This window comes from Eretmochelys imbricata, chromosome 3, assembly GCF_965152235.1.
Source record: "Eretmochelys imbricata isolate rEreImb1 chromosome 3, rEreImb1.hap1, whole genome shotgun sequence".
In the NCBI taxonomy this organism is placed as follows: Eukaryota; Metazoa; Chordata; order Testudines; family Cheloniidae; genus Eretmochelys; species Eretmochelys imbricata.
In genome coordinates, this window is record NC_135574.1 from 173,645,300 (window position 1) to 173,667,505 (window position 22,206).

At 40.2% G+C, this 22,206-nt stretch overlaps 1 protein-coding gene across 1 annotated transcript in view; it reads left to right on the top strand.

Moving 5' to 3' along the window:
• Window positions 1–4,223, top strand: part of CAMKMT (calmodulin-lysine N-methyltransferase) — a 341,515-nt gene extending 337,292 nt beyond the window's left edge. Inside the window, exon 11 of the mRNA XM_077813858.1 lies at window positions 1,689–4,223. Coding sequence (XP_077669984.1) covers window positions 1,689–1,766 — 78 coding nt within the window. The 3' untranslated portion in view covers window positions 1,767–4,223. The remainder of the gene's footprint in view (window positions 1–1,688) is intronic.
• Window positions 4,224–22,206: the final 17,983 nt, after the last annotated feature.

The following is a 22,206-nucleotide window of genomic DNA, read 5'->3' on the forward strand; positions in this document are numbered from 1 at the left end:
AATTCTTCATCCTATGTATTACTGTACTTGATGTAGTTAAGTGGATCAACTAACACAAAACTAGTCTAAAGGAAGTGCATAGAAATAGTAGTATTTACCTTTTCCTTCCTCCAGGAAATTATTCAGCTGTACTATCCTCCCCCAGTCCAAATATATATTTGGGTGCTGCTCTTCCATTCCAACAAGTAAAAGAGAAAGGTTCAAGAGAGAGAAATTAGCGGATGTATCCCATTCATTCTGCTTTTGTTAAAGAAAATCTGTTGACTAATTTTGCTGGATTTCTGTCTTAATGAAATAGTGGAGTTCATAAAACTCTATGCTCTGAATAAAATGTATAGTTTGCTGGAGTAAAAGCTGCCAGGATACTGTGAAATTGATGAGTAATCCTGTGCAAACAAAGTGAACCACCTGTGGTAAAGTTAAAGATCTTGGGAAGCAGATTGTCATTACTTTAGTAATTATACTCAAACACTTCTTAGTAAAGTGGATTAGAATTTAAAGAATAGATCAGTTTTATGTTCCACTATGAAAAAGGAAAAGTGTGTTAATTGCTCATGGACAGTAGCTTACACTGAGACATGTCAGAGTTGAAGAATATGCTATGTAAAGGACCTTTGGTGAAATAATTTTAGTAATTGTGTGACATAGACCAACTAAAATCCTTAATCCATTCCATGGAGAAAAAAGGCATAACAATTTTGATTAAGAACCGTATTGATCTTTAATCTGGTATTTCTTATGTTTTCTAATTTGTGTCAGTATTAAATGCACATTTTTGCATTTTCCCCCTTTGACATTGTATTTAAACAAATGATAAAAATTTAACTTTTTTAAACTTTATAAAACCTTTATAAAAACTTATAAAAGGTAATATTTTGGGGAGAATCGTTTATGGGAGAATAGTTCATTTATCAGTATAATATGTATTAATATATTTTAAATGTATTTACAAGAATAACTTTAGCTGAATAAGCCATTCTAGTCAACTGCCTGAACACACATTTATAATTAAAAAAAATATTTTGAGTATGTATCAGAAACGCTCAGATAACCTAGTCCTAGCAGTGCAAATGGTTCTGCTCTAATTACTGGTGCTGCTATAATTCTGTATTAGTAAAAGAATTTTTGAATTGCACATCATTAATAAATAAAACCATCAGAAGCTGCATTATAGCCTTTGAAATGGCTTAGGCCCATATAAACCTTCCTGTTGTGTCAAGGTATTACAGGGGTCCCCAAACAGTTGGTGATCTTAAATACTAAATCTGCTGCAATACTGAGGCACTACGGGGTAGGTTAAGGATGAAGTTTCAGCCTTCATTCTGAATGTCCTTGCTTTGTGGATTTAAGTCAGACCCTAAATCTCATTTGAATCTGGTTTAATTAATTGAGTAATGCAGTAATTTGTGAATATATAACTCAGACATTTTTATAAGCAACATGCCACTTTTTCTTCCCCAGTTGGGAAAAATGCACTTACAAACCTGTGATAACTATTTTGATATACAATCCTGTAACTGTGATAGTATTTGACATTAAGGTTTTTGGAGGTTTTAAGCTGTTTAATCAGTTGTAATATTGTTCACATTAAGAAATATAGTTAGCTAAGAAGTAAACATCATTTTGTGTCAGTAGTTTAAAAATGTGTTAACACTGGTTTGCTTACTTGTTCCATTTTTTATTTGCAGTTGAAAAAAGAAGAAAAAGATACATATGAAGAAAACATCCATTATCCCTTTCTTCTTGTTTTAACCAAACATGAATAGAAGATGAAATCATTTTTTTTAAAAAGGACAAATGAAAACTAATTATGTGTGTGTGTGATTTATTTTTTCTGAGTGGCTATCATAAAATATGATAAGGAAAATTTGTTTCATTTATTGCAGTGATGAAACCTTGTGAGACTTTCTGTATGTCATTTTAGGAACTTAGTTTTTCTCAATTATATTTCCACCTTAAAAAAACGACATGCATATATTTACAAAGCTCTACAGCTAGTTTTCCTTCTCTCTCATGCCTTTCAGCTTGCATGTTTGTTAATCTCTCTAAACATGATTTCTTTGTTTGTATTTGAAAACACATACATCATATGCTTTGTGGTTGTATTTGACCAGTTGAAAGTGCTAAAGCTTTCTCATTCAGTTAGGGAGCAAATAGTTTCCTCTTTAAAGTTTTCCTTTAAAAAGTGCACACGTCACCTCATAGATTTTTCTTTTGCCTTTCTTGAATTTTCCCTGTTGATTTTTCTATCCATGCGAAATTGAAATGTTCTAACTTGTTTTGGTGATTTCTTTTTTTTCTTTTCTTTTTTTTTTCTTCTTCTTCTTTTTTTTTTTTTTTGCAGCAGAGTACTTTTTACCACTGTAGATATATAAGAAATTATGCATTGGACAAAAGCCTCATAAACTGACCATTTGTCCTTTGGACACAATAGCTTGCCCAGCCCTCTGCTCCTCCTCTCCAATTATGTGTGATTAGTCTCAGTGTGTTGTGTCAAGAAGGGGGAGTGTGCTGAGTGCTTATTATCTGGTTAGGTACAAGAAGAGCACATTTAGGCTCTGACTATGAATGAAAAGTGAGCCTTTATCAGGACTAAAATCTAACTGCTGCTGTTCTACAAACCTCTCTTTAAAAATAGATCTTGTCCTAAGACATTCTGAACGCTATGGCAACTAGGGAATTTTCTTTTAATGCAATCAAACAATCATCTTATTCAAATTGGGTGTGTATTGTGATATACTGTGATTCACAATACACAATGTTTTGTAAATGTTTAATATAGCACTGAGAGAGGACAGCTTTCCTACAAAGAAACATGATCATATTCTTCTTTTCTAATGGTTTAATAATATGTTCTAATGATTTCTTGAAATAGCAAGCTGGATCTTTAAGCACAATCTCTTTAACCAAAACACTTTTAGAATGGTAAAAAACCCCAATCAGATACTTAGTATTGTTAAATGTGCAGTTTCCTATTGAAATACATTAAAACAATTACATTTGGTCAATTCTCTTCCTCTCACATTTAACAAACTGAGCTATATGTAAACCACTAGCTTATACAAGTTCTTTTTTCTTCAGGACTATCCTCAAACAAATTTTTTCCCCACCAGTTTGCATGTCCTTGTAATCAACACTTTTTCTGCTCCATTAGAGCACCTAGATGGATCTCAGAAGGCATAGGTCAAGTCGCAGTTAGATCATACATTTCTTTCTCACAAAAACTTGAATTGCAATGCCAAGTGATGGGCTAACATCACAATAACAGCAATTTATTCCTCTTTTGATAAAACAGCAGTCTATTCTCCGTATTAGATAAAGACCAGGGGCAATGCAAACCAGCCATTTATCCTAGTAGTTCAGCAGTAGATCTCCTTTATGGATGTTGTGGGTTTCATGTTCAAACTCTTGATAGAAGAATATTTTCTGATAAGAAATAAGGAGCATTTAGGAATATTTAAGGCTGTTGTAAAGATACTTTTCATCAGTTTTTGTTCTGTTTGGACATACAGCAAAGGACATGTTTTCCCTAAGGAATGGATACAAGGAAATCTTTGTAACCAACAAAGAAAAGCCAAAGACATAGTGAAATATGAAAATATGTAGATCCTCTCTGCCTTTGTAAGAAGGGCTTGAGAATATTCTCTACAATATAATCTAATAAAGACATATAGTTGCCAGAAATAAAACTATTGTCATTGGAAATGGCATTTTTGTTCTTTATTCCTCCAGGGAATAAGCAAGTTTACTAAAATGAACAGCTAGTTATTGCTTTTTTTAAAAAAACTGTCTGTAGTGTTAGAATAAGCTGTTGCACTAGGTGCTGGCTATCTTCCTTTAAGAGTGTACTTGATGGAGTTTTACCAAAGAACACATCTGGGGTTTGATTCTGTGAACACTTACACCCGGTAGCTCAACAGTGAGTACAGCTACTCATGTGCCTAAAAGTTTATAGGATTGGGCCCCTAATTTGTAATTTTCCACTGATTGTCAGTATTAGGTTAAATATTTGTTAATTTCAAAATCTGTACTGTAAAGGTATACAATTGGAGGGGTTTCTTGTGTGTGTATTTTAAGCATTGTTTTGTAAAGGACATCTCTCAGATTTACTGTCTTTAGAAGGTACCGTTGACTGGAAACACTTTCTGATTTCTCAAATTTTAATAAAAAGGCAATGATTTTTTAATTAAGATGCTAAAGATCTCTGCTTAAAGAAAGTTATGTTCATAGGTCACCAAAAGAAGCTTATTAAAAATAAATGTGTCAAAGTCCTGTATGTGTCCTGCTTTAACTGTATTTTTAATGTGATACAGATTGCGTCATTCTTTAAAGGAATATTAGGATTGCGTAACTGATATTTGTAAGGCACTCTGAAGATGAAAAGCATGGTTTAAATACTAAGTATTATTATTCCTTTGTTATGTTTGGCAGCCAATGGGAATGTTTTCCGGCTATACTGAAAGAAGGACAGGAGACACTTGATATAGTCTGGGACTACCCAGCAGATAAAAGTGTACAGTGTAGTTAACTACATGATCATTTCAACATCTGCCTGGGAGAGCTTCTGCCAGCTCCTCTCTTTTTCCATCCAGGTCCCCAGCCTGGGATCTTACCATCCCCCCGCCACCACTTGAACAAAAGTTAAGGTGGGCTATAAGAAAGGGGGTTGGCTCCCTGCCGTACCAGTCATAGGATCCCCAACCCTCGCCCCATTCCACTCTTTTAACCAGCATCTCCTTTAAGTCATTTACCAGGACATTTATCTGGTCACTGAATTCCTTCTCTATGGAGTATCTGCACTGCACAGCTGCCCCACACTTACATAGTGAGTTGCAAAATCATAGCCTAACTCTCTTCCCTACTCACCATAACAAAGACCCTCCCGAACCCGCTGTGGGGAAGGTGAAAAAAGCCCCACTCCACCTTGGGCAATCTGGTGGTGAGGGAAAAATTCCTTCCTAGCCTACGGAGAAAGGAGCAGCTAGTGTGATGACCATAGCAGGTCCTCACCACCTCCAAGAGGATGGAGGGTGGGTGCTGCTCCGCCTGACCTGGGAAAAAGGGGCTTCTCTCACCAGGCTTGCCCCTTTTCAATCCAGTCCCTAGGGATGCGTCAGGGATGACCCATGCCCCCTTTTGCTGTAGCTTTTGAGCTATGCTCCCCCTACCAGCCATAAAGCACTATTCCTTCTTCCCCAGCAAGCCAGAAAACTCCACCCTCACCCCCCACTTAAAGGTGCAGTGTGGTCATTAGACTGATGTAAGTTTTCCTTTACATATATAATGAACTTCTGATGGAGATCGCTTCTTCCTCCGTAATCAGATTAAAATGGCTACTTGTGATCCTTGTCATATCAGAATCTGTTGCAATGGGAATGTTTTTGTGTTCCCTGGCAGTCAGCTATAATCTTTAGACTATGAAATGTGAAAAGAAATAGCTGCTTACATGAAAGAAAAGTCCACTTCATCCGAAGTATGTAATATATCTGTATTTGCATAGGAGATCTTGACCAGGGTACCTGAAAGAAGGGGTGCTGGAACAATTTGCATAGTGGGGGTGCTGAGAGCCATTGAACCAAACTGTAAACCTTGTATAGGATGGAAACCACTTCAAGCCAGGGGGTGAGGCAGGACCTCCAGCACTCCTAGTTCCAGCACCTATGCGTGAAAGGTTATGATGCCAATCTTTTCGTTAACATTTTGATAGAATGTAAAAATAAAGCTTTAAGGGAGGGGAGCAAATTTGTGAGGAAGGATGGTCTTATGGATGAGGAGTCAAGAAACGTTATAACTGATACCAGCTTAGTTATAAAATTTCTGTGTGGCCTTGGGCGGGTCAAATAGGGTGGCCTGTCTGACATGCCTGTGTTGGGACGGAAGGGGGAGTAACATCCTGTGCAGCCTCTCTAGACCTTGAGCTTGGCAATTTATGGGTAAGCAAGTGGTTCATGCCAATTGCAGCTTCCCTTCACTGCTACATAGAGAAAAGCTTTCATTGTTCCTAAGGGCAGAGAGTAGGCAGAACCTTTACTCCACCTCCTCAGCATGCCAACCAGTACCACTAATTTAACATGAGGGGGAAGCGACCAGTAGTAATCTGCTACTGGCCAAGGCCTTGAGCATTTCATCCTGAAGCAAGAGAGTAGCAGCCACATTCCTCCCCTTATACGGGGCAAATTGTAAATGAATGATTTAGCCTTCATCTTTTGGTGCCTCTCACTTCTCATCTTTAAGAATGGGGAGTGAGGAGTGGCTAAGCTGAATCAATCATTACTTCCAAAGTGCTTTAAGAACCTCAGTTGGAAGATGCTGTAGAAGTGATTTATGTGGAGAGTAGCCATATCTGGTAGGTTTTTTCCCCTCAGAATTGGCAGGGGCAGAATTTGTCATTCTGAACTTGTTGATTCCGGTATTAGATTCAATGGTTGATTAAGATAGCGACAGCTCTTCACTGCCATATTTCAACAGCCTGAGGCCTGTCCTAAATTGACCAACTTATTTGAACGGATTGACAAGGTTGGTTTCAAATGCTAGCTTTTGTTGTTATTATTTGTGTTACGATAGCACTTACAGATCCCAACCAAGAGTGGGGACAATGCTAGGCACTGTTCAAACCTAAAGAGCCAATCTGTACACTGACAAGTGCACAACCTAAATAAATAAAGGGTGAGAGAAAGAAAATATCATTATTCCCCATTTTGCAGATGGGGGATTTGAGGTACATCGAGGTTAAATGACTTGCCCAAAGCTACGGAGACCCAAGTGTGTGACACAGTCCAGAACTGAACCCAGATTTTCTGAGTCTCACGGCTGTGTCTTAACCAGAATATTCCTTTCCTCTCTGACCAGTGGTTTTTTTCTTCAAATAGCTGAATGTAACAAACTTCCTAAAACACTTTTTTCATTTTAAAAACATTTAGCCTTTTCAAGCTTTTTGCTTAGTTAGCAGCTGGATTACTGCCAAAAAGCCTAACACATTGTAAGGGCTGGATCAGCAGTGGACGTTTTCCATCTATGTCGAACAGGGAAGTTGGATCTTCATTATCCTTCGCGAGTGTAATCTGTGTGGAAGGTAGAGGGAAGATGCACAAACAGTAGTCCAGATGGCATTCCACAGCCTGAGAAGATACATTTTAACCCATGAATCTAGGTTAAACTCAACAGATGCAAAGGCCCCCAAACACAAAGAGCTGTTGTGGCCAACAACGGTGGAACAGCAACATTTGTTAGCATAGTACTTTAATAAATAACAAATATTTGAAAAAGAAATAAACTTACATTTGCTGAATTTTTTCTGCTGATACTGATATTAAATCAATGCAATAACAATTGTAAAAGATGGCTTATTAAAACAAAACAAAAAGGGTGCTCTGTTAGACATATGCCTCCTTTAGCTCTAAAATTTTGTTTCAGCATGCCAAGTTACTAGCAAAGAATAGATTTTAGCATTCTATTTGCTTTGTGCCCTGATAGCACATGAATTCTAAGAGGCTGTTATTTTTTTCTCTGACTTCAATTAATGTACTTTTAAAATGATTAAACATATCATGCTGTGACTTCTAAAATGTCAACAAGCCTGTAAACTTGGGAGACAGGAATGTAATAAAATAGGTAATAGGAGATTCAATAGTTAATAGAAGCCCTGAAGTGTGAGTGTATACAGTAGCTCTATATTGGAAACTGTGCAAATGAAGATGGCTTAGTATTGCAAACTGAGGAAGAAAATTGTTTTTAATTAGCACCTTCATAAGAACTGCTGATTAATACTGTTTGGTTTGGTGAAAAGCTTTCAGCTGAGTAATTTGTACAGCCATTACAACAGTTTTGTTAGACCAGGACTCCTGTTGTTAAACACAAACAGCAGATGATAATGGTGGAAGATGAGTTTGTCATGTAACAATTTACCTTATTGAAAAAAGCTTTATGTAAAACCCAATACAGTAGGTACCAGCAGAAATCACGTATTTTAAATCCTTCCAAAATTGCAGTGTGCCATGCTAGTGTGATTTTTTTCATGGACTAGAAACAGATTTTATATCATTTATAAAATTATATATACAACTTAAAGGTGTTTATGCATGGACAGACCACTTTACTTGTAATGCTTTACATCAGGACAGTGAAGTGCTTAGGTATTTAAACACCTTCTAAGTATACAAAGCGGGTTTAAAAATTGAAATGTAATTAAGTAATATTGTTCACATGCAAATGTATGTGTGTGGCTTATGCACTGAAATTATGTTCCATGTTTGTGCAAGGTGTAGCATTTATACCTAAGGTTTTAAGGAGATTTCTCCCAGAACAACTATTATCAACTGCTTTTGCTTACCGGTTTTTTCAATTGACAATTAAAAATAAAAACGCTTTATCCATATCTGGTAATATGGGAACATGCATATTTTAGTTACCCCCTGTTAGATGTCTAGTGCAGTGTATAGAAACAGAAGAACTTTTAGTAAATGAATAACAATAAAGGAATATGTGCACTAAATTATTACACTAACTAAGGATGGTAAGAACTGTAAATTATTGGAGTGCCGTAATAGAACATGAGAGTTTTTCTGTAGACAGGCCTTCGGGGTAATAACAAGGGTTGAGACTCACGACAGTGCCAAATAAGCTTTAGACAGCATAATAGTCTGCAAAGAAAAGCCACAGAGCACTAATGTGAAAGAAGAGCTGTCCACCACATGCAGCAAAAATCACCAAAGGTCATTTTATGGTAGCAATTGTGACATAAAATTGGTGGTCATGCTACATGTCTAATACTCAGCACAGCTTTATAAATGATGGGCCCCTAGCGATGGCTGTCATTAAGTGCTTTCATCATAATAAACTTTAAACTGTTGGCATTATGAATCGCCAGCCAGCTTCAGCTGTTCGTTGGATGGAGCTTGCAGTGCCTTAAGTGTGACAAGGCCTATTAGGAACTGCAACCATGTTTCAAGCGTACTTGGCTTTCCCACTCCTGGGGTGATTGCTGCCTATTAAACGGCATCTGGGAAGATTTTCCTCCAGCAATCTCTGATCAAGAGCTTTTTTGGGCTTTGACCTGCATTTCCTTCAAGACTTTCTCTGAGGAGTTTTATAAGAGCAAAACTCCAGAGGATTTATAGCCACTTCTGATTAATACCTTTTCAGTTTTTCTAGCAACTCTCCCACTGCTGCATGGAGAAAAGCTTTCATTGTTCCTAAGGTGCTTATTTGTGACCTTTTCTCTGCTTTCTGATTCCCTCGAACACGTTCTCAGTGAAATCCTTCATATGTAACCAAGACAGTTGTTGAAGCTGTTGCAGCTTTATATAGAGTGGCTTTTATATATACACATATTTTAAATACATAAACTTAGGACAGACTCCTCCCTTGTAAATTTCAAAATTAATATCACAGCTTAGCAGCAATCCAGTTAAAAATAAGCAATCTCAACTCATTCACCTCTATAGCAATTGATAGAGTGCTCGTTCCATCAAAGGTAGATACACAACAGCACCCTAGGGCTCCAGCAGTGTGATGTGTGTGTGTGTATGTGTGTCATATAAGCCTCTCCTTCAAACCACCTCCTTCCCAAAACCCTCGGAGAAGAAATGGGCCTTGTCAGGTAACTGCACAGTTCATATATCTGTGCTGCTCTGGCAGATCAAAATGGGGAAAGCAAGTTCCAAAGTGGAAAGGCCTTCATGGAGATTGCCATGCCAGCAGCTCCCGCTCTTTTATGGTAAGGTTGCCTCGGCTTCAATTCCTCTGCTGACGGCAGCCATGGCGTCATGGCAGTGGGAGAGTGGCACTGCCTCAGGTAACTGGGTTTCAAACCACTCAGAGTTTTTAAAGGTGAAGGCCGACATCTGGAATCTCACAGGTAGCCAGAGCAGCTCGCAGAGCATTGGTGTAGCATGCTCCCAGCATGACACTCCTCTTGGTGAAACGGCCCTGGCATTCTGCACCGGCTTCAGTTTCTGAGTAGTCACAAGATGTGGGCACATTCCAGTGGTCTAAAGTGCATCAGTAATTACTACACTGTTGAAATATAAAGATACATATAAAGATTTCATGAGCCAAATTATATTTTCATTATCCTTATGCACGTGAAGACTTAATTTCTATAAATCTTCCAGTGGCTTAGAATTAAATCATATTAGTGTGAATTATGCATGTTTAGGGATCACTCCTCTAAGAACTTGTAGTATTTAATTTACAAGGACTATACATTTTTCAACTCTTTTTAACAAGGAACTTTAACTACTTTGTGTATGAGAGAGAGAGTGTGTGTGTGTATGAGAGAAAGTGCGTGTGTATGAGTGTGTGTGTGTGTGTGTGTGTTTTTAAACTGGAAACAAAAAAAGCTCTCTGCTTTCTTCAGAAACCTTTATGGGTGACTCAGGTGGTGTTGTAAGGGTAAAAGCTTTCAGTGTGCAAGAACCAGTCTAATACTCTTATGAACATCTCTTTTAATCCAAGTAATGTAATAGTAGACGTTTTAGATGAATGTATCAGATGTAGACAATTAACAAACTAAATTGCAAAACCTTTGAGAGATTAGAATTAGAAACCAGCCAGAAGCACCTTGGGGTTCTTGGGTGTGGAGCAGGGTTCTTAAAGCAGAGGTTCCTATCATGAAGTGCATCAGCTTCTGAGTTATTTCAAATGAGGAGATAATATCTGTTGTCATTAGACATAGTTGTGGACTTAGCTCCTCTGGGAGGCATGTATGCAAAGTTAAATATTAATAATGGAAATAGGAGTCCTGATCTGAAATGCTTGGATCTCTAAACTGAATGTGAACAAAACCAAACAAGTAAACAATAAATAAAGGACATCAAAGTGAAAGAAAACTGAGCAGAAATACCTGGGTGTTTTAATTTACTATAATACTCATCACTGAAACAATGTAACACTTTTCATGTTCAAAGTCCTTTTTTCAAACTGGACAATTAATCCTCACAACAGCCTTATGGAAGAGGTAATTAAGTATCATTTTTTTCCTTTCCTCATATGGGGAAACTGAGGTAGGGAGGTTAAGTGATTTGCAGAAGGTGTCAGTGTCAGAGCCTGGATTAGAATTCAGGGTTTCCTGAATCCCAGTCTTGTGCCTAAACCACAGAACCACAGCGCTCTCAGACTTTTTTATACAAACCAGGTACTTGTTTTAGCCTGATAGCTGTGACTTATGCTATGACAGATTTTATTTAGTATATACTGACCAGCTCAATGCTTTTAGCAAGAGAAGTAAGTACAAAATATAAACTAGCATGTAAGGTGCATATTTCCAGAAGTGTTTTAGTGCTCTCTCTAGTGAGCTTCAGGGGTCAGTCATCCATCTTCTAAGTGTTGGGGAAGGACATTGGAAATATTGTGGGGAACTCTGTCCTATTTTTGTGGAAAAACTGACTGGAGTTTTCTGTTCTGGGGGAATGCTGGATCTTCTGCATTCATTTCTTTGGGATTTTTAACTAACTCCTTGACTGCTGGTTTGGCAGAAATCTATAGAAAAACAAGATTGACAATTTTGGAATATACACCATGTATCTCTAGAATCCTGTAGATGGTTCATTTTGTGTCAGAAGCTTTAGGAACAGGCCCATAATTAAAACGTGTTCAGAGTGTATTTTTAAAGAAGGGTATACATGAAACATAGGAAATACACCAATAATGTGCAAGTGTATTTAACTTTTGTAACAATTCAGATGATGCCAAAAGAGGAAGCAAAGTGGGTGAGTTATTCTTCCACTCTCATGGGACAAGACATTGACGATTCAGCAGGTATCTTTGCAGAGGTCAGGTGCTGGTAACATGACTCCACAGCACCTCATAACAGGATATATGCAACCATCCTCCAGCCTGGAGGCAAGACACCACCATGTCATTACATAGAAATGGAAATATTGGGAAATAAAAAGGAAATAGGGCATGGTAAACCCCAATCTCCTTCCTGCTTATGTCTTGTGACAGGAATGCTAGCAAACATGTGGGCATAGAGTCCATCCTGGACTAAAGACCACAGGAAAGCACAGAAACGACGGGCCATATTGTACTGTGATTTACCTGGTGGAGAGCAAAGATATGAGAAGGAAGTTACCAATAATAGAGGTGGGGAACCAAAGCCTGAGCCCCGCTGCCCTGGGCAGGGGGGACCAAACCCTAAGTCTGAGCTCCGCCCCTGGGGGTCAGGGAAGCCAAAGCTTGAGGGCTTCAGCCCTGGGCAGGAGGGCTCTGACTTTGGCTTCAGCCCCGGGCCCCAGCAAGTGTAACGACAACCCTGCTGACCCCATTAAAACAGGGTCGTGACCCACAGTTTGAGAACTACTGCATTAAGCAATATGAGAACGGCAGGTTGGTCATGACCCGGTGCTATAGGAAAGCACTTCTTATACAAATCCCCTTTCAGTACCAACACACTACCTCTTTCCAAACCCTGGTATCAATACCCATTATTGTGATAATTGTCTTACAATTGATTTGAACTTGGAAATCATCAAAAAGAAGCATTACACCTGAGCCCACGGAAATTGCTCATGTAGCAAAGGCCTGTTTATATAAGATGGTTGGGTGTATGCCTCGTTTAGACCTCTCTGTGGCCTTCCTCTGGGCCTCCTGAGGCAGTTCCTTCTAGGCAGCCATGAGTTAAGTAGGACCTTACTACCCTGTGACTGGTATATCTTATCTCAATTAACATGTTCCTGCTGTTGCCCAAACCTGATCTGCTGTGTGTCTGCCTACCTGCTGACACAGCAACTCACTTGTCAGCTGTAGCTCCATCTGAAAGGTGGACTGCAAATGAAGCAAAACTGGGGAGGAGGGAAGGACGGGGGCAGCCACAGCCCTTTATTATTCCTTATGATGTGTAAAGAGCATCTGCCTGATTTAAAAGCAAAAGGTAACAACATTAGCCTCCCCCCCACCCCACATTCTTTTCTCTCATCTCTGAAACTTCCGGTTCTTCACTTCCTACTCTTTCTGGAGGACCTAGAAGGGAATTAGATATGTCAGAGGAGCTGTAGCAATTCCACCCTCAGCTGAGTGGCAGGAGATGCTGTCTTAGACGGTATGCTTCATGTAACCAGTAGCTTACCTAAAACTCAGCAACCCCTACCCCTCAGGAGCACTGAAACTGAGGTAACAGTCTCACCTGACATTACCCTTCACGTCTTTCAAATATCTTGCCAAGGTCCTCCTGAAAGAGGAAGCAATGAATTGGGGTGAAATCCTGGACTTGTTGAAGTCAACAGGAGTTTTGCCATTCACATCAACGGAGCCAGGGTTTCACCGCAGATATCTCAAATGCCAAAAGCAATAGGGATGGTGGCCATCTTTATACAGCACAAAGGATCACTAAAGGGCACAAGCAAAAAGAAAGTTTGGGTTTGTAGTTCATGTAACTCTGAGCTAGGTAGCAGAGTACAAATTACTTAGGCCTCTATTCTGCAAGATACTTCAGCATGTGCTTAACTGTAAACTTGTGGATAATCCCATTGACTTCATTTGTACTATTCACATGCTTAAAGTTATACAAGTGCTTAAGTACCTTGTTGCATTGGGGCCTAAAAAGCTTAGCATACTGTAGCGCTGGGTCATACTTTTCTCCTACTTACTCTCCCTGGAAATCAATTACATTAGTTGGCAGATATGTCTGCTTCTTCAGGAATCTAAGAGGTACCTTCAATGTTACTTGTTTGCGTGAAAAATATCACATTTGCTATATATAGCGTTCAGATGTTCTGATCTCTAGTTCCATATGTTGTCACATATGAACAAGAGAAAAAAAAATCTGTTCTTTGTGAGAGATTCGGGAGACTAACTCCTGTTCCGAGTTTGAAACAAAAAGTTATCATTGCATAGGGTGCTGTGGTGTGGACGTGGGAGATAATCACACACCCAGAGTGATCCTCCTGTAGTCACAAAGAACAAGAACAAGGGAGGAATGGAGTGTTACCTAAGCAGCTTTAGGGGCTCTCTTAGCCTCTCACCTTTAGTCCGGTGCAATAGAGCACACTGTATCAACTCCAGTCCTTAATGTTGAGAGGTCAAGAGGTGGATACTTTGAGAAGTAGGTTTAACAGGTAATACATTGAGGGGCTTGGGAGATAACACTTTGCCATGTTGTTCACACATCCCCACACGTGCCTGGTAGAGGAGACAGGACTGTCCTTGCTTTCCTGAAAGGACAATAACAGTGAAGGAATTCTACCCATACTTATCATGTCTTACTCTCCACACTTAACAAGTAAGCTTTATTGAAAAAGATAAATCATGATTTACCCATTACCCACCTGCAGCTTACTGGGACTGTCCTAAGGTAGCTGGATAAATTAAAGAATTAAGAGCTGAACACAGCGTGGGTGGGTCCTGAATAGATCACCACAAGAGTTGTGATGCTGCTGCTGAGAACAGGCCATCTTCAAATGCGTGCTGTGGCTTTGTTTTCAATTGCTATAATCCCCCCATGTGAAATACCTTGGCGAATGAGCCAGGCGCTGTCAAAAGCTACTTCTCCTAGCATTGCTGCTTCCTTCACCTTTAGTTTTTGTACAGTGTGGAGACAGTAAAAACACTTATCCATATGAATTGTTGGGCCTCTCGAAATTTCCTGCTAAGAGTTGCCTACCAGGGATTTTAGTACTATTTCCTCCTTGTCACTGATATGATATTGTCATATGATATTATCGTGCTTGCTATTGAGACGAGATGCTGGTTACTTTTCGAGGGACAGTGTGACTGTGTCTTTTGCTACTTTCTAGCCACAAGGTCAGGATTACAACCTCCTAATAATACTCAGCATTTATACAGTACTTTGTGTTTCCAAAATATTATGCAAACATTAACTAATTAGTTCTCACAGCACCAATTAGTGGTGAGTAACTGTGAGTATCCCTATTTAAAAGCAAGGGAGACTAAGACACAGAGCTATAGCAGCTCGCCTAAAGCCACACACTGAGTCAGTGGCAAAGCCAAGATTAGACTTCAGGAATTGTTCTTGGCTCCTGGTCCAGTGCATAACCACTTGTCAATGATGCCTTTGGCAAGCGGCCAACATAGCCATTGGAGACAAAATTTGCAAATTTGCAGAAAGGAAGGTTGGAGATCACGTACAATTGCGGCAACTTTACATACAAATTATATATTTGCATGAACAAATGGCTAGTTAGGTGTCTAAATGACTATTTATTCCGGCACTTACCACTTGCATGTGTCCTAGTGACACCTGTGTAGAAATATAATTGAGAAAATATCTTGATTTGAAGCTTAAATGTTCCTTTTCTTAATTTAATCTCATTACTTATAGTAATACCCACTTCTACAACCCTAAATAACTCCTTTCTAACTTTGGTGTTTGCGCCCTTTAAATATTTATATTCCCCACTCCTCGGCAGTGCCTGCTCTTGTAATCTTTCCTCATAGCTCAATCCCAATTTGTCTGAATTAAGGTGACCTTCTTTGTGTATCTGCTATATCCTGAGGCTAAAAAGCAAGCTGCCTCCTCTCACAACCAAGAAAGACACCACTCTGCAGTCAACGACTTATACCACTGTAAACCCAGAGTAAGTGAGCGGAGAAGAGATTGAAGATAACAACATACAAAAGACGTTAAAAGTTAAGCATGTAAATAAAAGCTTTGTTGGATCAGGGCCTCTATGCTTGAGGATGATGGTGGGCCAGCAGGGGAAATAGCATGGGCAATGGGTCTGCAGACAATGTAGAGCCGTTGCCAGAGACTCTCTGTGTGTGCACATAGAACCTCTGTCCCCTCTGCTTCATATCACATAGTAGCAGATGGAGCTTGGGTATACCCAGCTGCTGCTAGTCAGATCTGTGGATTCCAGTAGATTTTACAACATACATCCTGTTGGCCCTTGTACTGTATCATCCCAGAATTTGGAGTTAAGTGAGGAGGGAGATACTGCTTTGCTGCGTTTTCTCATTCCATTAACTACAGCTCTTTCCCAGGTTCTCACCGTGGCTCCTAGCATGGCTCTTCTAGCATGAGTCTTGGAGCCTGGAACGTGATACATACCTTACTCATGTGGAAGCAGCTCAAATTTCATGAGGAGAGATTGATCCCTCCTGCAGGCAACATGCTCTCCATCCTATTAATCCCCAATGCAGGTCTTTGTTTCTACCCCATGGGAGGAAAATAATGCTCCATCCCTAACCACACCTGGATTTGGAAACAACAAAGCTCCACGTCCAATCTGGCATCTTTAAAAGTAGCTGATTTGCTAACCCTCTCATGAGGACTAAAGCCAGGGTGAATAGGGCTAAAGACTGCAACTTTAATTAGCTTTTGCAAGTTATCAAGCAGAAACCTCACCTGTTCCAAAAAGAAAACTACTGTACTTATTACAAAACCATGTGACAATCACAGCTACTGGGAGGTCAGGTGCTGAGCGGAAGACACTAACCAGTGCCCATGGGGCTGAGGCCTAGGCATGGAAGGCCAGACATGGGGGCTGCCATCAAGCAATCTCTCTCGCATTCTCCCTGAGGCCACCACAAGCAGGTGCCTGGGATGGCCAATAGAAAGGGGCGGCACTCCCTGCGTTACTGGGGTAGCACGTTCGGGTCTTCGGCGGCAATTCGGCGGCGAGTCCTCCATTCCCTCTCTTCCTCTTCGGCGGCAATTCGGCGGCAGCTCAGGCGCGTTTTTCTTTTTCCCTCGCCACTTGGAGCAGCAAAAAAGCTGGAGCCGGCCCTGACCATAAGGGCAGCTGATCTCCTGTGAAGTCTTTGCTGGATGAGTCAGGCAAATACATTCCTTCTGAAGGGCACATTATTTAGGTTGGTTTGTTTGGGGAAGACCAGCTATTCTCCATGGCTACATTTGGTTAGACAGAAAAAAAGGGCTGCTCTTATCCCATTGAAATAAGGATGGGGCCCAAATTGTGTATGTAGGGCATTCTCAGCTCCTCCTACACCGAGATCCATAGCCATGGGAACACCAGACTAAGAGCCTTAGAGTAAATCACAGCAGCCTCTGTGTTGGAAACTCTCATGCTGATTAACAACGCTTAATAAATAAGTTTGAGAGAAAAATTAAATGTGTGAGTCATTGTTGAGCAGTCTAATTAGGGGCCGTCTAACCACATACGAAGTGTGCAGAAAAGAAGGAAATTAAAAAACAAAAAAGAGTATCTATAAGTATAGTGAGAGTAAGCTATTATTATTATTTATTTTATTTACTACTTGTATTACAGTAGTACCTACTGGTCTCAATTGAGATCAGGGCCCCAAAACAATAAGGACCAAAAAAGAGATTGCATAAAATACCCACAATTCAATTCTTACCACAATTCAAGTGGAGATCAGGAGAAAAGAATAAATAGGTGGTGAAGGAAAACTCAGCACATTGGAAGCAGGTTAAATTGTATTTTATTACTTTATCTGGCATTTTTATTTTATAGTTGCAATGCCAAGGTTCAGTCCTGCAACTTTCACTCATGAAATAAAGGTCGCAGAATCAGGGCCTCTAGTTCTAGTACAAGCCTTAGGAAAATATAACTAGGAGATTATCGGTGTTTCTCCTAAGTAGATGATACACAAAAAACTCTGTTAACTCACAAAGAAGCACACATTCGTTGAAGTAGGAATCTAACTGGTGCTGTGCCCTCTGTGTAGGCCTTTCAGGTTCTAGACATCGGTGTGAACCAGCACACACATTTTAGAAGGTGAGTTTTCTCTCAGTCACAGATCCTGCACTCGGAAATCCTCTCTCAAGAATGTTGTGACCCAAAACTGCTTCCACTGAAGTAAAATCACCAATTGATTCCAAGGGGAACAGGATCATGCTACGAGTGTTGTGTTCAGCAGCTACAATTCCAGCTGCTTTATAAAATTAAAGCAAAAGCACCCCTTTATTTTCTGACACGAGAGCTCAGATGTCACAGCATGGAGTGAGTATGAGAAATGAACTAAAATAGAATAGAAGTAATTGCGTATCATAGGAATATTCAGAAACTGAGGACTGACTAACAGATTAGAATTTAATATGAGATATTTTAATTGTTTCCACTTTAGTGTTTAGATTTCCTAAGAATGTGAACACTTATTAATATTCTATACTAATGTTTCAAAGAGATTTTCGGGGAAGCTTTTTTAAAATTCCCACATTCTGAATATTTAATTTGTATTTTATTTTTTAATCCGAGGAAGACCAGGACTTTAATTTCAGATTAATGACATTCTTCATTTGAATGAGAATTTCATTAGATTAGCTCGTGAACTTTTAAAGCAGGTTGTATTATATGTCTAGAGGAAACAATTTGTGTGACAGACTATCCTTCATAATCTCCCTCTTCAGACTTCTGGTAACAAAAGACTCTAAATACTGAAGATGTTTTGTGGGAGGGGAAACACTTTCCAAACAAGTAGTTTCTCTATTCCAGCCCAGGTAACAAAGAGGCCTCGGGAATTGTCAGAGGCCTTGTCAGAACTAGCCTATAGGTTTTAGAGCCACCTGCTGTTTAAGCCATTGGTCAATAGATTAACGGCTGCTAGTACTAAGTGTTTAGAAAAGCAAGTTATGTGGCAGAACAAACAAAATCAACCCACACTTAACATATGTTAATTCAAAATTGAATAAATCTGCACTGGGCACTGTAAAACAATCAAAAAAAAGGGGGAAAGCTCTTTGCACACGCTTGCCCACCAAGCAAAGTATCAGATAAAAACTCTTCGTGGCATCCGAAACAACAGGAAAATACTCTATTTACTGTGTAAAACTCCCTCGACACATTTACCCACCAGTCTCCTTTCTTTCCCTCGAGTTTTCTCATGCTGGTTTTGAATATGCACCTTTTGGGTGATTTCAAAACCACATTCATATGGGACACGATTATAAAGGTGCTGGAGTAAATCCACAGTAAAGTGCTTTTAGGGATGATCCAATGCTAAAGGACTTAGCTAGCCACAAAAGTAGGTGATTGCACATGCACGTGTGCACCACAGCCTAGTATACAACAAGACAAAAGATTCAACAAACCACAGCACAAAACATAGATGTTTTCCGTCCCTCGCCTGTGCAGGAAGGCCTGTGCTGCTGCTGTCTGAGACTTTCCATTGATGTCACTGTGGGGGTTGGGCTTCCTAGGCTATCTGAGGATGAGTTCATAATGGGTGAGTTTCTTGAATTCCAGATATGTAACCTGAGGAACTGAGATTTGTGTGGCTGTCCTGTGCTATGGTTGGATGAGGGGCCAAATACAACCATAGGGCAACTCTGCTTCCATTATGCATGTGCATCTGACTGCTAGAGTGGGATAAGCACAGCTATCGTACCCCCCCAGCCCTAGTGCCCTCTTCTGTGAGAGCATATTCGGAGCTGCCATGGGGGTAATATCCCAGCATGCAGAAGGTGCACGAGTCTTTGAATGGCTGCTCCACTCAAGTCCATTCTCCCCATACGTCGCTGTCACAGTGGTTCCATGGCACAGAGAGCCCGGTGTGGACCTCCCACCACTTCGAGGAATGGAAGGGGGTGGGATTAGAAATGGAGGTTTGTGGTTACACACGTGGGCAAGACTGTGCCCTCATTTGCACCTGTGCAACCCTATTGACTTCAATAGGGATTGTCAGGTGAAATCAAGGACAGAACTTGGAACACAGTGGAATAAGAATTGCAGTGCTGTTTTGTGAGAGACAGCTTAGTACTGGCTGAAATAATTCTCTTTTTGCATTATGATGCACAGAATAACAGCAGCGTGTGTCTCTGTCATGATGGGCTATCATAGAGTCTTCTATGTGCTGTAAGTACGAAGCCAAAAGTCTAAGTGATGAAAACACACGAGAAATGTCTATGTCCCAGCACTGCACGCCCTGTGATAAAAACCTTTTAAATACAATTTGTAAGGGTCCTATGTCAATATAATTAGGAAGAAAAATAAAAGGAGGGAATGTATTAGCATTGTGGTGCCACTAAAAATAGCTCAATGTAATGAAATGAAATGTGAATTAGGTGTTTATATAAACTTTCAACAACAAAATTTATTAATTAATATTTAATGGTATGTTTTCCAGGTCTCCTCTTCTTGTTTAAAAAAGGAACCCTCCCCACAAACTGCCATCTGTCACATTCCTTATCTTAGTGGCAGTTACTTGTGGTGGGAGACTGGGGCTCTGGGATTTCCTTATGCCATTTGACAATGGAAGATAAAGGTACAGTCTCCATTTTTGCATATAAACAAACCCACGCCTGGAGCAATTCAAGGAAACACTTGGATAGCGTAGTCTCACACTGAAAGGGCACCTCCAGTTCACCCAGCTGCAAAATGGGTATCTTATCAATTGGGTTAGGGCAGTCAAAAGCGGTTGGACATGATGCTGGCCACATCATTCCCATATGTACTTTTGGCTATGAAACTGATTTGCCTTAACTGCATCAGCCTGATGAGCCATCAACTCAGTAGACATTCGATTTTGACTATATGGTTTCAGGACCTTATCTTGTCATAGGAGTCAAAGCTATTGCTATTTATCTGTCTCATAGGCCAGACTTCCAGTGGATTTTGGAAAGATCTGGAGAGGCTGTCATTGGAATACTTTCCCATTTTTGTCAGGTAATCTACTTTTCTCAAATTAGGCCCTTTCCCTCTCTTATATTTCATTTTCTGAGTTGAGACTGCAAATCAGTGATTGGTTTATGATTTTCCCCACGTGGTTTATAATTATGGGAGACAGACTCTTGTAGGCTGTGTGAGGTGCAGATTAGAGAAGTTCCCAGATTAACACAAGTAAGGAGCAGTGGCAGTCCAGTGATGCCTTCCCATGCATTTGGGGGTTCAGGGAAGAGTGCTGGGAAGGAGGGAACCATTGTAGCATGCCCCACTACCCCCAAAATCTGGCGTATTTCTAGGCAGTTAACGTTGGTCCAAACAGGAGTCATATTATTGTTTGTTTTTATCCTAGGAGCACCCATAATGAGTTGAGACCAGTACAAATGTATAAGAAAACACAGTCCCTGCCCCATAGAGCTGACAATCTAAGGGGACAGGAAATATATAAAGGGAGTGGGAAGGGGAGAGTGATAAGACTCAGCCAAAATATATACTTAGCCCAAAACAGTCAGCTGCCCCTTAGGGCACACATACAGCAAGGCATCCCAATGACAGTACCACTTCCAGGGGGCAGGGAAACAGAGGGAACAGCATGGAGGATCAAATTTTCTGTGTGGATTGCCCAGGATCCAACAGGTTGGAGCATGGTTTCCATGTGGACATTTAGGCCCTGATCCCATAGACACTTACTTAACAAAGTACATGAAAAACCCCACTGGGTCCCAGTGGAGTCTCTATGTTGTTCTAAGGGTTTGAGGGCTGCGGCCCCTCCCGTCCCTAGGGATGCAAACCTCCCGAGGGAAGAATGCAGCTACAATGCTATGAAATGCTCCTTGCAGACCTTGTCAAACTGTTTACCCGCCTCCCATGGGTTTTTTCCACAGTAGGGGAGCATTTAGCCCTACATACACACAGATAAGATAAATGATTTATTGTAGCACAATAGGTATTGCTCTTCTATCAGCTGCCATTATGAAGCTTGAGCTGATGGTTGCAGCAAGATATTTTAATGTTAGGAATAGCTTTAAAAAGACATTTATTTTGGATTCCTAAGCTATGTCAAAGCCCCCTACATTTCTGCAGATAACTGGGGTCAGCAAAATGCTAAGACCTTTTCAAACTCCCTGCCTGCCATCTCAGTAAAGGAAGGCAAATGGAGAGTTAAAATCAGAGGTCTGTGCACAAAACGAATCTGTCAGGGATCTGAACAGGAGCAGGTCTGAATAGTCTTTAACTCCAAGATATAGTCTCTGGAGAGGAAACATAGCATGGAACCAGGATCATGCACATGTTCTGTAATAAACACACATACATTAGTATATCTCTGTCATTTGTAGCATCCTTTCCCAGGAATGTGGGTGAGCATCTGTCTTTGCAGCTGACGCCAATGCTGGTTTTCAGCCAGTCATTTAGCAAGGTAGTGAACAGGATCTCCTTTGACAGGCATAAACTCCAGCTAGACCTGGAATGCAGTATTCAAGTGGTAAAAATTAAAGAGGTACAAAATGTAGCATTTCTGGTTTGTTGGTTAGTGTCCCTGGATTTCCCCAGGTTGTCAAACTGGTCTGAACAGTGTTAGAAATGGATATTATCTGAATATTCCACCTCCCCTTAATGCAACATTTGCCTTCTAAACACGTTAATTAATTACAATAGCCAAGACAAA